This window comes from Acartia tonsa, chromosome 13 (genome assembly GCF_053477335.1).
Source record: "Acartia tonsa isolate MP-2025a chromosome 13, ASM5347733v1, whole genome shotgun sequence".
NCBI lineage: Eukaryota > Metazoa > Arthropoda > Copepoda > Calanoida > Acartiidae > Acartia > Acartia tonsa.
This window is the reverse complement of record NC_137272.1, coordinates 15,878,971-15,895,709: the sequence shown is the minus strand read 5'-3', so window position 1 is coordinate 15,895,709 and position 16,739 is coordinate 15,878,971. Positions and strand designations below refer to the sequence as shown.

The 16,739-nt window shown below is 34.0% G+C and overlaps 1 protein-coding gene across 1 annotated transcript in view; it reads left to right on the top strand.

Annotated features, from left to right (window-relative positions):
- LOC145304042 (uncharacterized) overlaps positions 1-12,832 on the top strand; it is an 88,823-nt gene extending 75,991 nt beyond the window's left edge. The window contains exons 58-61 of the mRNA XM_080145802.1: positions 676-753; positions 8,572-8,657; positions 9,275-9,359; positions 12,090-12,832. Coding sequence (XP_080001928.1) covers positions 676-753; positions 8,572-8,657; positions 9,275-9,359; positions 12,090-12,159 — 319 coding nt within the window. The 3' untranslated portion in view covers positions 12,160-12,832. The remainder of the gene's footprint in view (positions 1-675; positions 754-8,571; positions 8,658-9,274; positions 9,360-12,089) is intronic.
- Positions 12,833-16,739: the final 3,907 nt, after the last annotated feature.

Here is a 16,739-nt window from a genome sequence, read left to right as displayed (position 1 = left end):
AAATCAAATATAGGCCTACAAAACTTGTATCCTAAGGTTTGCTCCATTTATCTCAAGTCGTTTATGAGAAACACCCTATAGTATAATTCACCCGCCCCCCCCCCCCCCCCAAATTAGGGGTTTTGGGGTGGGTGGGTGGTCAACGATAATTCTAAAATCAAATATAGGCCTACAAAACTTGTATCCCAAGGTTTGCTCCATTTATCTCAAGTCGTTTATGAGAAACATCCTATAGTATAATCCACCCGCCCCCCCCAAAAAAAAAAAAATTTGGGGGGGGGGTGGGGGGTCGACGATAATTTTAAAAGTAACTTTGGCCCCATAGAAGCTTATATCCAAAATTAGCTCCCTCTAGCTCTAAGGGTTCTCGAGTAAACCCCCCCCCCTGCCCAAATGGTTATTTTCCACATCCCCCTTTTACACTATAAGATCATTCGGGCCCACAAAACTGGTCTTAATTTTATGATTTTCATTATTCGTTGAAAATAGTGTGTAATACAAATTCATGATTTTTCAGCATGGCTTAGAAACGGTTTTATCCAGTGGACATTAATCTGTTTTGAATCATTCTCCATATATGTAATTTTATATGATTTTTCATGGGAACTTATGTTTTTGTATCATAGCTCTATAGCAAAGTGGCCCTTTTCATATTAATTTTTATTTTGTTACTAGTTTGGAGAGCTGTGCAGTAAGTGTGTCCTTATCTCCAACTAACAGACATCTCCTAGTGGGACTAACTTCTAGAATAAGGTAATAATAGTAAGTGTGTCCTTGTCTCCAACTAACCAACATCTCCTAGTAGGTCTAACTTCTAGAATAAGGTAATAATAGTAAGTGTGTCCTTATCTCCAACCAACCGACATCTCCTAGTGGGTCTAACTTCTAGAATAAGGTAATAATAGTAAGTGTGTCCTTATCTCCAACCAACCGACATCTCCTAGTGGGTCTAACTTCTAGAATAAGGTAATTATAGTTAGTGCATAAATAAAGGCATAAACTCACTCACCTCGCATTATAAAAAGCTTGTTCTGAAACAGGTACATCTGATGATTTCTTATACATTGATTTCTGTGATATATCCCGACTTATAGATCATTTAAACAACAAAGTAAGACAACATTCTGGCCATCCTGATTATGACTTATTCTTGACTATTTATGGAACTGTTCTGTAGATATAGCTTTATGACTTAATGTATGGAACTGTTCTGAAGATTTATTATTGTAACTTTGCTTGTACTTTGATTGACAGCTAATGTTGTATCTTCTTTACCTAAACAAAGAACACATTAGTGTTGATCAGCGTCCCCCTTCTTTTCAGGTAAAGGTTCTGAAGATATTGGTGATTCTGTGTATGATATTCTCCGAAGCAATGAAGTAAAGTTGTACACTCTATTTGTCATTGTAGGTGACAAAGCTGTAAGATTGAGTGGAGGATGCATTAAAGAATTATCATGAGCAGGGTCAGCAAAAACATCATTGGTATCAATATCTTCCTCAATTTCTATGTTGTCTGAATAATCCCAATAAAGAGAAGAATCATTCGATTTTTGAGATTGATTATCTGTTTGATCTAACAAGTTTTCTTGTGTTGAAGAATGTCGTGGTTTTGACTGATAAGTTTCACTATTATCTGATATTTGTTGGTTTTCTGAATCTGTTAAAGTTCCATCGATTTGCGGGATAATATCTTTTTGTTTATTATACATTGAAGAAATCTTTTTTTTTGCTTCTGTACTCTGTTTCCTTGTAGATGCTCTTAATATAGGTTGTTCATTTGCATAACTAATATTTTCCAAAGATCTAGTTCTATTTAAATCACGAGCAGCTACAACTCTTTGATGTTGAATTTTTCTTTCAAGATTTTCATATAACTGAGGTTTATGCTTTTCTTGTTGTTGTATTCTGATATGTGCTTGATAATCTGAATAAGTACTTTCTGTAGCTCTTGTATCAATAACTTTTTTCACGTCAGTATCATCATTTTCCTCATTGTCAGAATCTGATCTGATAGGATTCCAAAAATTAATTTTCTTAGGCATGGTTTGTTGTTTTGGATGTTGAGGTAAAAATTGGTTAGTTACATAAATTCTGTCTTTGTCTGTTACATATTGTTTTGATCTGATATTGGCCTTGTTTGTATGTGAATGTATAACTTTTTGAATTGTTACCTTTTCTTCATTTCTGTCTGATACTATGAACACATCATTGGCTTTGTGTTTGTCATATTTACCTCTAATCAATACCATGTCTCCCGGTTTTGGATCGTTATGTACTTGTTCTGGAATTTTTCTGTTGTTTATATCATTCTGCTTATTTCTAACTTCTAATTGTTCTTTTTTTATTTTTGAATAATCTAAGTTGAGATTTTTGCCTGTAAACATATCTCTGTTGAAATGAATTTCAAAAGCCGAGATTTGCCCTTTTCTTCGTAATTTAGTGTTTACATTTTCAACAGCCAATTGAAGTGTAGTATTTGATACAGGTCTTCCATCTGGTTCGATTCTTTTCAATACTTGTTCCAATTCTATACAAGCCTTGTCAATAACAGCGTTACTGTTTTTGTTAAACACATCAGTTTTGATTACCTCTATGTTGAGTTTATTCAAATCTGGATCTTTCTTGTCTGAAAGAGGACTGAAACCTGTGCCATTATCCACTCTGATTGAACAATTTCCCGCCAATTTCATAGCCATAATTGTGTCAATGATGGCTTTCTTCAATTCTTGATGATTTTCATTCTTTATAATTCTGGCGGCCGTATATGAGCTAAAATTATCTCTGATAGTGAATATATATTGGCTTTGGCGTCTGATAACATCTGCATGAAAATTGGTTCCAGGTACTTCTGTTTCTGTGATAGTCTGATGTTTAGCTATAATGGGGATCTTTTTTTGTGTAGAACAAAAAAAAACAATCATTGTACAGTTGCTCAAGAGCTGCTAGTAATCCTACAGAATAAAACATTTTTTCAAACTGGGCTTTTAGCTGTGATTTACATGGATGTTGATGGTTGTTATGTAATTGCCAAAGAATTGCTGGAAGATGTGTTTGCGGAATGACAGTTAATTCATTTTGAACAGTAGAATACTTATTTACCTGGGATGGGACAACAAGCAGATTATCTTTATTTATTTTGGCTACAGCACATAATCTTCTAATTTCTGAATTTATTTTACCTGATAATTTATTAGGTGTTTTTCCAGACTTCAGTAGAGATTTTGCTTCCCTGGTTGCATTTTGCTGGTCCTGAATCTTGCTCCAAGCTGTCTTGTTATTCATAGAGTCTGAGGATTCCACTGAATTTAATGATGATGGTATGAGTACTGAGTCTGATGATTCTAAAACGAAGTTACATATTGAACAATGCTCTGATGTACATTTAGCAGGATGCCTTGATTGATAATCGCTGCTTATATTTTGCTTATTTTTCCCACTGGCCAGTTGAACTACAATTGGTATTCTGTTTATATTATTAATAAAGGATTGAATTCGGGGACTTGTACTATACAAACCTTTTTTTATTAATTTTACAGCATCAGCAACAGGTTTGGAGTCAGGTGAAATTATTACTGGGTGTTTACATTCCTTAATTGTGTTCATTTCAGCATTTATGGCCGTTGCAAAAGCAAGAGCCTCAAGTTCACAAGCCATCCATTTTGCATGGTTTTCGTCCAATTTTACACTATGAAATGATACTGGGATTTTCTTACCTTCTTTAATGGCATATACAGTATGTCCAATTCCTGGTGGTGTTTTAGCTGCATCTACTTCAATTAGGAGTTGATCTTCAGGGCTTGGTAGGTACAAAGTCTGTAACTGTTCTACTGCTTCTGTAGCAACCTTAAATTGATTTTGTAAGGTTCTGTTCCATTCAATGCTTTCTTTAGAATCTCTGTCGGCTACTTCTTGATCAAATGGGTTTAAGATTAATGTAAGATTTGGGGAGGCTGGAAGCAAAGTTTTAAATAATCCCAGGTATGATCTCAAATCTTTCACTGTTTTGATGTCTGTGTATTTAGTGTTTCTGAGGGCATTTACTCTGTGGGGAGAAGGTGAAAGAAATCCACCTTGAGACCATTTCCATCCTAAAATATCAACTGATTTAAGAAAAATCTTAGTTTTACCTGCTGATATTTTGATGTTTGCTGATTGAAGCTTCTGTAGGACTCTCTTGTAATTATCTGCTGTTTCTCTTTCTGTGCTACCTCCTATCATCGGCGATGCGGGCAACTATTCTATCTTTCATTTCTGGGCCTAAGACATTACATAAAACTTCATCCAATTCTTTACTTTGGCCCAATAAACCTTGTCCTGATCGTCTCAGGAATCTCATACCACCAAAGGGAGAGGTTATACCCAACCAACTAGCATCTTCATTATTCATATGGTTTTGAAAAAAACCGGAGCTTAGATCCATGGTAATTATGAAGTTCCATTGTCCCAACTGTGAAAATATCTGTTTAGGTTTAGTTACACTAGTTGGCAAATTTTTTAGGTGATCATTTATTTTAGAAAAGTTAACCACTAACCTGACATCATCTTTTGTAAGTTCATTCTTGCTTTTATTCTTGGCTCTCTGTTTCCTTACTAAAAAACTAGGTGAACAATATTGCACATTTATTCCAAATTCTTGAGGGATTCCTAGAACATTTTTTTCAGTTAAATCATCTATAACTTCTTGTAATAGTTGTTTTGTCTGATGATCATAATTAATATGTTGGACTTTTGTTGCTGTTGGACGATTTTGATCCGCCCAGTTGAGGGAACATATGTGCTTGCCATATCTGTGATTATATCCAGTGTTAAGATCTTCATTGAATACATCTTTGAAAGTGTGATTTATCTCTTTTATATAATTTACAATTTCGGAGCTTATGCTATCTTCATTTATTTCAATTTTTGTAGTATTGTCAGCATCCTTAATATCTTCAATTGTTGTTGATTTGTAATCTTGATTAGTAGAATTTTCCATATTGCCTAGCGTTCTTGCCTGAATTTTTTGATTTTTAACCTGAACTGGTTCATTTAAATTATTTTTGATTAATATCTGTCCATTTTGTATGGAACAAATTTGTGGTTGCGGCCAATTGTAATGTTTATTCTGATGCCATGGCTGTACCGCAATCTGTGTATCATCTTGATGGGGAACAGGTACAGCAACTTCTTGTCCAGGTAGGATTACATTCAAGTGGCTATTCTGCAAAATTAAATTGTTAGGTTGTGTAGGTAAAATAAGGGATTTGCTGGTTTCAGATACAGTGAATTTTTTGTGAATTGAAATAGTTCTAGCATTCAAATCTTGGATAATAGAATTTTCTTTGATGAAATTGTTCCCTCCTACAAAACTACAGTGTAGATCTTTAACTACAATTGCGTGAAAACGGACAGACCATGAATTTCTATGAAAAATTTCATCTATTTCCCCAAAAGAAGGAAGACTTGTTTTTCCATCAGCTAAGTTTGACAATTGAGAGTTAGGTTTAATCTTAAATCCGTGAGAAATAACAGCAGATAATTTGGCAAAACTAGAAGTAGCACCTGTATCCAAATCAATGTTGATCACACAGTTGTTGACATCAGATACAGTAAGGGTTTGTGTTGCTATTGGAGTAATGAAGTTACAGGCAGTCCTATTAGAAATAGAGTCAGTTTTAAGATTATCATGTATTTTAGCATTATCCTTTATATCATAAGATTTATTTTGCTTTAATGAACAATCTTTTTTTACCTGCTGCTGTTGATCTTCTTGATTATCATAACCATACTCTTTTGCTAAGTCATCTTCTTCTTCATCTATATTTAGAGCACTTAGTTGTTGGCTTAGTCTAGAGTTAAGCATTTGTTTATCTTTCTGAGATAATGAGGGACATGATTCTTGGCCTAGAAAGTGACTACTATAGATGGTTCTTGATAATCCAGAGATATGACAAAGTCGGCAAAATGGTGATGCTTGTGTGTTTTGTTGGAAGCTTCCTGTTGGTCTTTGACGATAATTATTGTACGGAGGTCGTCTTTGTCCGCCTCGCCAGCTGCCTCTAGTATTTCCTCTTTGTTGTTGGGATGACATGTAGTTACATTGTGGGTCTTCTTCTGTCATAACATTTGATAGAGTTGGTTGATCAATATCTTGAATGTACTGTTTGCATTTTGTGAGGATTTCAGTCTTAAAATCCATTAACCTTTTAGAAGCGCCAATTTTGTAGGAGTAGTTTTCTCGAATAAAGGCAGGCAGTTTAGGGTGTAGCAATCCTAGCACATTCAGTAGTATCATATCCTCATGTGAAGGCGTTAAAGATTCATTTTCCTTCAATGTTTCATTTTTCCATTTGATGAGGGTTGATTTTTTTGCAAGATTGCTGATGACCATAGACCTGTATTGATTGTAGAATCCTATTGCAGATTGCTGACCAGTTGGATCCCAGGTTAGATCTAGTAGGTTGAAGAAGTGTATTCCTTGTGTCATTATATCATAATCCTCTCGTATCTTTTTATAAATCCATTTGATGCTTGTTGATTGTTGTTGGATTGGGTTGTAGAAGTCCATGTGTACATATTTAGCCACAATAGTTAGAAACTGTCGGAGGTCACATCGGATGTCTGGTAGATGTTCTGCTTTATCAGGCTCTTTAGCCACTAATATTCTCTTATCATTTATTTCAGCTGCAATCCAATTTTCGTAACGGCCATCCGGTAGAAATTTACGAAATTTTTCCTCTATTTCTAAGTATACTTCTAAGGTTTCTCTCCATATCTCGAACTGTACGTCACTAATCCCTTCTTGAGGTAGGGTATTAGGAGGATATATTTTGATTGATGACATGGTAGATAAGAATGTCGCAGTACTTTTGTTGTCGATATATCACAGAGACCAACGAGGGGGTGAAAAAAAGGGGGGGGTTAAAAAAACAATAAAATTTAAATAAACTACTATTTTCACTTTTTTTTCACACTAAATATTTGAGATTGTTTTAGTTTTCACTGGATAATAAAATGTTTACTTTATTTTTAAAATCAATAAAAGGTTTTTAAAAAAATGTTAAAATCACTTGGTGAGTGTTTTTTTTTAAATTATGTCTAAACGACCAATAAAAAGGAATTAATTCCAATTGGGAAAGGAGAATACTCCACAGGTAGGATGGTTGGGGTCTCGGGACGTGAGTTAGCCTAGCTGCCACCACATAAATAAAGGCATAAACTCACTCACCTCGCATTATAAAAAGCTTGTTCTGAAACAGGTACATCTGATGATTTCTTATACATTGATTTCTGTGATATATCCCGACTTATAGATCATTTAAACAACAAAGTAAGACGACATTCTGGCCATCCTGATTATGACTTATTCTTGACTATTTATGGAACTGTTCTGTAGATATAGCTTTATGACTTAATGTATGGAACTGTTCTGAAGATTTATTATTGTAACTTTGTTTGTACTTTGATTGACAGCTAATGTTGTATCTTCTTTACCTAAACAAAGAACACATTAGTGTTGATCAGCGGTGTGTCCTTGTCTCCAACTAACCGACATCTTCTAGTGGGTCTTAATTCTAGAATAAGGTAATAATAGTAAGTGTGTCCTTGTTTCCAACTAACCGACACCTTCTAGTGGGACTTACTTCTAGAATAAGGTAATAATAGTAAGTGTGTCCTGGTCTCCAACTAACCGATATCTCCTAGTAGGTCTAACTTCTAAAATAAGGTAATAATAGTAAGTGTATCCTTATCTCCAACTAACCGACATCTCCTAGTGGGTCTAACTTCTAGAATAAGGTAATAATAGTAAGTGTGTCTTTGTCTCCTACTAACCAACATCTCCTAGTGGGTTTACTTCTAGAATAAGGTAATAATATTAAAAGTGTTCTTATCTTAAACTAACCAACATCTCCTAGTAGGTCTAACTTCTAGAATAAGGTAATAATAGTGTGTCCTTGTCTCCAACCAACCGACATCTCCTAGTGGGTCTAACTTCTAGAATAAGGTAATTATAGTAAGTGTGTCCTTGTCTCCAACTAACCGACATCTCCTAGTGGGTCTAACTTCTAGAATAAGATAATTATATTAAGTGTGTCCTTGTCTCCAACTAACCGACATCTTCTAGTGGGTCTTAATTCTAGAATAAGGTAATAATAGTAAGTGTGTCCTTATCTCCAACTAACCGACATCTCCTAGTGGGTCTAACTTCTAGAATAAGGTAATAATAGTAAGTGTGTCCTTATCTCAAACTAACCAACATTTCCTAGTGGGACTAACTTCTAGAATAAGGTAATAATAGTAAGTGGGTCCTTATCTCAAACTAACCAACATCTCTTAGTGGGTCTAACTTCTAGAATAAGGTTTTTTTTGTGCTTTGCAACTTATAGTGTATGATGTCATCCTTGTTTTTTTTGGGTTGTGCTGGATACCGGATATTCGGTTGATTTCTAATTCCGGATATCCAATTTCCGGCCGAATATCTGGCCAATTACCGGATATCCTGCATCCGGATAGTTTCAATATCCGGTATTTCGGTATCCGGCCCAACTCTAGTTTATTTATTATTTAATATATCCGATTTTTTTTGTAGGCCGAGTTCTCCTAATGGTCAGCCGCCGCTGATGGCACAAGTGTTCCGGATTAAACTTCCTGGGGGCGGCGCAGGCACAAGTGCAGGTACAAATTATATGATACTTTCTAATATGGCTTCCAAATAGTCACATTATGGCCAGATTGTTCCCTATATGCACTTTAAGGGGGGGGGGGATCGGATTGGTCATTTTTTAGGGGTGATTTCTCTTGGAAGAAATATTTACAATCCTTCCCAGGATCTATAAGAATCTTCATTGTAAAGGAGAACCATATCGGTTTAGCGGGTTGCGATAGCCTTCGATACACACAAACAGACAGACATCCTGTTACTTCTTTAAAAAAAAACGCGATCATGTAGCGCATCCGTTCTTCGTCGGGAAGGTGTTAGGTTCGAATCTCGGACCAACACCGCGTCATAACTAAAGACAATAAAAATGGTTCCTACTGCTGCTATATCGGGTGCGTGACAAAAATAGTAAGAGTAGGGGGAATGCAATGGCCCATAAACAGGCGCAACTCATTATCATGCACAGTTAGGACTTCTCAGACAAAGGTCGTGCAATCAAAGGGTTGGTTGTCTGTTACTAAACCTAGTATCCTTTGGTGTTAAAGTATCGCACTCGGATGATTACTTAAACATCGAAGGAGAATCCCGCCATTACGAGGTAAGGTTACTTTTATAAATATCTACAATATTTGAGGTGGTGCAGGAGACAGGGGGAGATTAATCCACAGGAAAGATATTCACCAAGTTGAACCAGGCAACATGAGTCTCAACTGTATCAGGTACACAAAGTTTTCTAATAACGTTTTCTTATTCCTTGGCTGAACAAATTTGGGGACTTGATTCAATTTTGATTGGTTGGTTCATTAAGTTGAGTGTCCAAGATTTTACCATCTAAGGGGGGGGGAAGTTTGTACACTTATAGGAAATGAAATTCAGTACCAAAGTTTGGGAGGGTCGTATGGGCTTGTTTTTAAAGTTATCAACCTAATTCTTTTTGTAGGCTCTCTTATATGACTTGATATACACGGAAAACTTTGAAAATTGAATTTCGGTACTTTCCTTCTAGGGGCTTGTGGAGCAAAAGACCCCCCAAAACACTAAAAATATGAGGTCTGATCTTATTTTTAAAGATATCGACCTGATTTTTTCTTTATAATACTTTTTTAACATACCCGAATCAACGAACCATTACAGATTTCATTTAGGGACTTTCCTTCTAGGGGCTTGTGGAGCAAGAGACCCCAAAAACACAAAAATATGAGTACTGGGCTTATTTTTGAAGATTTCAACCTGCTTTTTTTTACATAAAAATAATATTTAAACATAACCGAATCTACGAACCATTACAGATTTAATTTTGGGACTTTCCTTCTAGGGGCTTGTGGAGCAAGAGACCCCCAAAAATCATAAAAATATGAGTTGTGGGCTTCTTTTTAAAGATATCAACCTGATTTTTTATATAAAAATACTATTTTAACATAACCGAATCTACGAACCATTACAGATTTCATTTTGGGACTTTCCTTCTACGGGCTTGTGGGGCAAAAGACCCCAAAAACACTAAAAATATGAGTTCTGAGCTTATTTTTTAAGATATCAACCTGATTTTTATATAAAAATACTATTTTAACATAACCGAATCTACGAACCATTACAGATTTCATTTTGGGACTTTCCTTCTAGGGGCTTGTGGAGCAAAAGACCCCAAAAACACTAAAAATATGAGTTCTGAGCTTATTTTTTAAGATAACCTGAGAACTCAATTTATTTTGTTTTGGAGGTGTTTTACCCTACTTTCCCCTAAAAGGAAAGTGCCAAAATGAAATTATTAGTGGCTACCTAGTTCAAACATGTGAAAAAAGTTTTCATGAAAAAAATCAGCTCAATATCTCTAAAAATATTTTTTGGGGGTCTTTTGCCCCACTAGCTTCTAGAAGGAAAGTCCCAAAATGAAATCTGTAATGGTTTCTTAGTTCGGTTATGTTCAAAAAGTGTTCCTAAAAAATCAGGTTGATATATTTAAAAATAAGGTCAGAACTTATATTTTTAGTGTTTTTGGGGTCTTTTGCTCCACAAGCCCCTAGAAGGAAAGTCCCAAAATGAAATCTGTAATGGTTCGTAGATTCGGTTATGTTAAAATAGTATTTTTATATAAAAAATCAGGTTGATATCTTAAAAAATAAGCTCAGAACTCATATTTTTAGTGTTTTTGGGGTCTTTTGCTCCACAAGCTCGTAGAAGGAAAGTCCCAAAATGAAATCTGTAATGGTTCGTAGATTCGGTTATGTTAAAATAGTATTTTTATATAAAAAATCAGGTTGATATCTTAAAAAAGAAGCCCACAACTCATATTTTTATGATTTTTGGGGGTCTCTTGCTCCACAAGCCCCTAGAAGGAAAGTCCCAAAATGAAATCTGTAATGGTTCGTAGATTCGGTTATGTTTAAATATTAATTTTATGTAAAAAAAAGCAGGTTGAAATCTTCAAAAATAAGCCTAGTACTCATATTTTTGTGTTTTTGGGGTCTCTTGCTCCACAAGCCCCTAGAAGGAAAGTCCCAAAATGAAATCTGTAATGGTTCGTTAATTCGGTTATGTTAAAATAGCATTATAAAAAAAATCAGGTCGATATCTTCAAAAATAAGCCCAGTACTCATATTTTTGTGTTTTGGGGGTCTCTTGCTCCACAAGCACCTAGAAGGAAAGTCCCTAAATGAAATCTGTAATGGTTCGTTGATTCGGGTATGTTAAAAAAGTATTATAAAGAAAAAATCAGGTCGATATCTTTAAAAATAAGGTCAGAACTCATATTTTTAGTGTTTTGGGGGGTCTTTTGCTCCACAAGCCCCTAGAAGGAAAGTACCGAAATTCAATTTTCAAAGTTTTCCGTGTATATCAAGTCATATAAGAGAGCCTACAAAAAGAATTAGGTTGATAACTTTAAAAACAAGCCCATACGACCCTCCCAAACTTTGGTACTGAATTTCATTTCCTATAAGTGTACAAACTTCCCCCCCCCCTTATCTAAAAAAAAGGGGTAATTTTGTGTTTGTAATTTATCTGAAATTTTCTGATCCCCTTAGACAAACGCCAATAAAATGATGTAGATCCCCAATGGTAAAAACACATAATAATCCTTCTGTAGATTAAAACTATTGGTTGCAACGTTTGGACACTACTATTTTGGAACCAACCAATCGAGATTAAATTAAAGCCCCAAGAGTAATCGAGAAAAAAAAACTACTTTTTATAGCACAATTGCATCACATGTTATTTCTTTTTTTTTTGGGGGGGGGGTGGGGAGGTCTTTTACTTTTTTTAGTGGTTGAGGTGTTGTACCTCCCCCTTTTATATGAAAATAGCTGAAAACCACCACGGGACATTCACTAAATAGCACAATTCTGTCGGTTCAGTGGTTACCGAGATATCGTAAAACTTTATATTATGTATGATAGGTATCGTTTAATTGGTAGGTATGATTTTATTTAATTTAAATTATATTAATTTAGGTGGATTCCAATCCCCGGACAAGGATTTGTTTTTGCAACCAACACAGGACTACTCAAGATTCTGAGATAAACAACAATGATGATCAACCACAGTACCCCTTCAGAATGCCAAGATAAATTCAAACCAAACCCATAAAAAAGTAACCAAAAAACTCAAGAGCCCTTTAAATTTTACAAAAAAAAATATGTATATTAAAAAAAAATTTGGCATGGCTTCGAAACTGTTTAATATCCGCTGGATCAGAACTGGTTCTAAGCCCTAATTAAAAACTGTATCCTAAATTATTATATACAATTTTCTACGAAAAATAATTTTTAATCTTAATATCCGCGAAAAAGCTGTCTATAATAAGGTGCGATAAATAACTGGTCCAATATGTGAACTTGTGAAATGATACTAAAAAGTATTTATTCTTATGTATGGAAGGGAAAGGACAATGAGAGAAAATTAGTTTACCACCCTTTAATTTTTAAAAACATTATCTTATTATTCGCTGGCTTAAAAACATTGAGTACTTTTATTTAAATTTCAATTGTTTTTTCAACCGTTTTAATTGTCTTATCCCTTAAGTTTTCTAATATTTGTGTTTTTGTAATCAAAGGAAATTTGTTTTTCTTAAAAATGTATTATTAGTATAGTTTTAAGACCGTTATGATATGTTAAATTCATCCTTCGCTTATAGGTATCTAGTATTTAATCAATCTTTACTGTTTAATGGTAAAGAATAATTTTATTTTGTCGTTATTAGATATTTATCGCATCGTATAATAGATAGACAGGTTACCGCTGATATTAAAATGAAAATTATAATATTAAAACTAGTTTTGTTAGCCCCGAGGGGGCTAAGACTACAATAGTAAATTTAGCGACAATTGATTAATCCTTGCTTTTGTGATAGCTTTCCATTCGGATGCTAAATAATTTTAGCTGATTTCTAGCACACACAATTTCTTTCTAACATAGCTTCAAAGACCAATTAATATCCGCTGGATTAGAACCAGTTCTCAGTCATACTGAAAAATCATGGTATTACAGACAATTTCCACGAATATTAAAATAAAAACCATAAGATTATTAAGTTTTGATACCCGGACCTTCGTTCCCTCTGGTCTAACAAAACTAGTTTGTTTTAATCTTATAATTTTTTTGTATATCCACGGAGAACTGTCTATAACACGACGTTATAAATAACTATTAATACCCAGGTATAAAAATATTGTCAGTTATGTTGTTAAAACTAATGCTACACCTTGTAAAAGTCGTCTTATATTTAAAATTTCTAAGAATTTTTTGTGTGATAAACTCACCCTTCTCTGGAACCAAATTTATAACTCTGTTAATCAATTTTAGACAGGGAGGGAGGGGATATGTGCTGTTTCACGCCAGGCTACAATTTAATAAGATAAAAGTAAGTGCCGAGCTCTGGGACCTATGTATGGTGAAATTAGACATAAAACCATAAAGATTCCAGGTAAAACCAAGATATTTCAGCGTTATCTTTTTGAGAAAATTAGATTTGAAAATTTCAAGTTCGATTTTCACCCCCTAGGAGTTGCCGCATAATCATGACAAGAAAAGCGAAGATTATTTATTTAAAATTTTGAACAAGTTTGCTTTTATAAAGTTCTTCATAAAACCACTCCTGAAGGGAGTTAATTAATGGCCATTTTTATCAGTTGCTTTGCTAAGGTCACGGAAATTCAGCATTAAATAAATCATATGTAGATAGGTTTTATGAAAGACTTCATAAAAGCAAAGTTGTTTAAAATTTTAAATAAATAATCTTTGCTTTTCGTGTCATGGTTATACGGCAACTCCTAGGGGGTGAAAATTGAACCTGAAATTTTTAAATCTAATTTTCTCAAAAAGATCCCGCTGAAATATTTTGGTTTTACCTGGATTTATCTTGGTTTTATGTCTAATTTCACCATACACAGGTCCCAAAGCCCGGCACTTACTTTTGTGTTGATTCAATTGTAACCTGGCGTGGTTTATTACATGAGTCTTCAAAGTTTTATAATAACGTTTTCCTATTCGTTGGCTTAACAACTTTTGGGACTTTCAATGAATTTTGATTGGTTTGTTCAACAAGTTGAGTGTCCATACGTTTCAACCATGCATTGATTGTAATCTACAGATAGGTTAATTTTTTGTATCATCATTGGAGATATACAACAATTTATTGGCCATTGTCTTATACTTTTATATGCCTGAATTTTAGTTGTTGTTTTGTCAACTTGGTTTCTTTCACAAAATTCAAATTCGTAATCCAGAGAGGTGTATTTTTTTTAAGCCTGCTTTGTAAAGTTTTGTTGATAAATGCAATTATGTATTAAAGTTTCTAATAAATTATTATGTTAAATGAATTTAAATTAACTTGAACAAAGTTGAAATCTTAAATGGGAAAGAATCATAATGAGTTGTAAGGTTCTTTTCTCTTGTTATTACATTTATTTTGATGAAAAAATGTTAATAAATATAAAAATATAATATTGTATAAAATAAATGTAATTTTTACAATAACTTTGTACAATTTATCTAAATTTTGATTAATTAAAAATTACAAACTAATAAATAACTTGTTCCTTAATTTTTGTTTTATTTACTACTAGCGGCTGCGCAACCTAGAAGCCTCTAGTGGCACTTTAAAATTTTTGTATTTTAATTTCAAATATGACTGTCTATGTTGCGTTCAAGTCTCTACGTAGAATCGAGAATATTTTTTAAAAATTTGTATTTCTCTTGGGAGCCCCCTAAATACTTATACATATGAGAAGTTGGGGAGGTGTCGGGTTCGAGTCCCCAGACCGCATCAATACTAAAGATGTAAAATTAGTACCTACTGCTGCCCTTTCAGGCGTTAGAGATTTAGAGTAAGAGTAGGGGGGAAGCCTTAGCCCTAAATCAGGTATGCATGGGTGGTCCTTGGCATGGTGCACTAGTGATCGAAAAACGCTGTCAGGTCATAGGTTGATTGAAAAGTCCTTGTGGACTAGCATTGTGTAGTAGCTCACTAGTGTATTAGTGGCGTTTGTTAGTTCAACGACTAGGAGTCATGCTTGGATCCTAGGTTGCATTGAAAAGTCCCTAGGATTTGATGTGGCTTCAGTCATTGCTGATACAACGTCATGTTCATGCTTTGGTTGCATTAATTGTCGCAATAATTCCGTGACAAAAAAATCACGAAACCTTAACTCTCCACCCATAAGGTTGAAGTGTAAATTACCCCACAATGATTTCGAAGGTGCTTTGACTTTTGTGTCAGAACCTAAATTGGGACATAGTGCATTTTATTACCCTAGGTTAGGTAACTTCATTTCACTTTTCAATAAAATCTAAAATGCAGCGGTTTTTGAGAAAATTAGATTTGAAAATTTCAAGTTAAATTTTATCCCCTAGGAGTTATCGAATAATCATTACAAGAAAAGCAAAGATTATTTATTTAAAATTTTGAACAACTTTGCTTTTATAAAGTCTTTCATAAAACATCTATATATGAATTATTTAAGGCTGAATTTCCGTGACCGTAGCAAAGCAACTGATAAAAATGGCCATTAATTAACTCCCTTCAGGAGTGGTTTTATGAAGAACTTTATACAAGCAAAGTTGTTCAAAATTTTAAATAAATAATCTTTGCTTTTCTTGTCATGATTATGCGATAACTCCTAGGGGATGAAATTTTCAAATCTAATTTTTTCAAAATTTTAAATTTCATTGAAAAGTAAAATGAAGTTACCTAACATAGGGTAATGAAATGCACTATGTCCCAATTTAGGTTCTGACACAAAAGTCAAAGCACCTTCGAAATCATTGTGCCCACAAGTCCTAATTAAAGTGCCAAGGAAATTGATGGGAAGGATGCAACTCGAATCCGCGTCATACCAAAGACGTTAATAATGGTACCTACGTGCTTTGTTCGGCACAGGACATCAAAAAGTAGAGTAGGGGGAATGCCTTGGCCCAAAACAGGCGCAACTCATTGAAATTGGGAAAGCAAACCTAGCAAATTTTACGGACGCCACTTTGTATTCTTAACAAGGATGACATCATCCATAAAAGCGAAGCTCTGAAATGGTAGGACAAACGAACATTAAAACTTATAGAGTGTCAGAACTGAATAATCAGAAGATGTATAAAATCGAAACAAATTGTAAGAAAATTTGTTAAAAAAAACTGCTTGATTTAGATGAATGTTTATGGACATACTTACATTTTTTGGACTTGATTATAGAGATGCTTCGTCGCCTATAATATTGTACTCTGTTGTCCCAGGAATCCGTATACCAAAAATCAGATCAATCGGATAATTAGATTAGTTTCTTAATGATAATTACAATATATTGATACAGTATTAGAATTTTTACATATTACATTATTTTTATACTATACATGTTTATAAAAAACATTATTTTAAGAAATCACACTGTTATTTTAAAAACTATAAAAGAACCGTAAATTTTTTTTTCAAAAAACAAGGACAATCCATAATTATAGTATTGAAGAAGATTTCTGTGGCCAGCCTGTAGCCAAATTACTATGATACAAAATAAACTGGTTTATTGTTCATTGACTGTTTGAAATTTGTGTTTGTATATTTGAATTGTGTATGTAAAATATGGCTATGTGTTTGGATAGTTTCACAATTCATG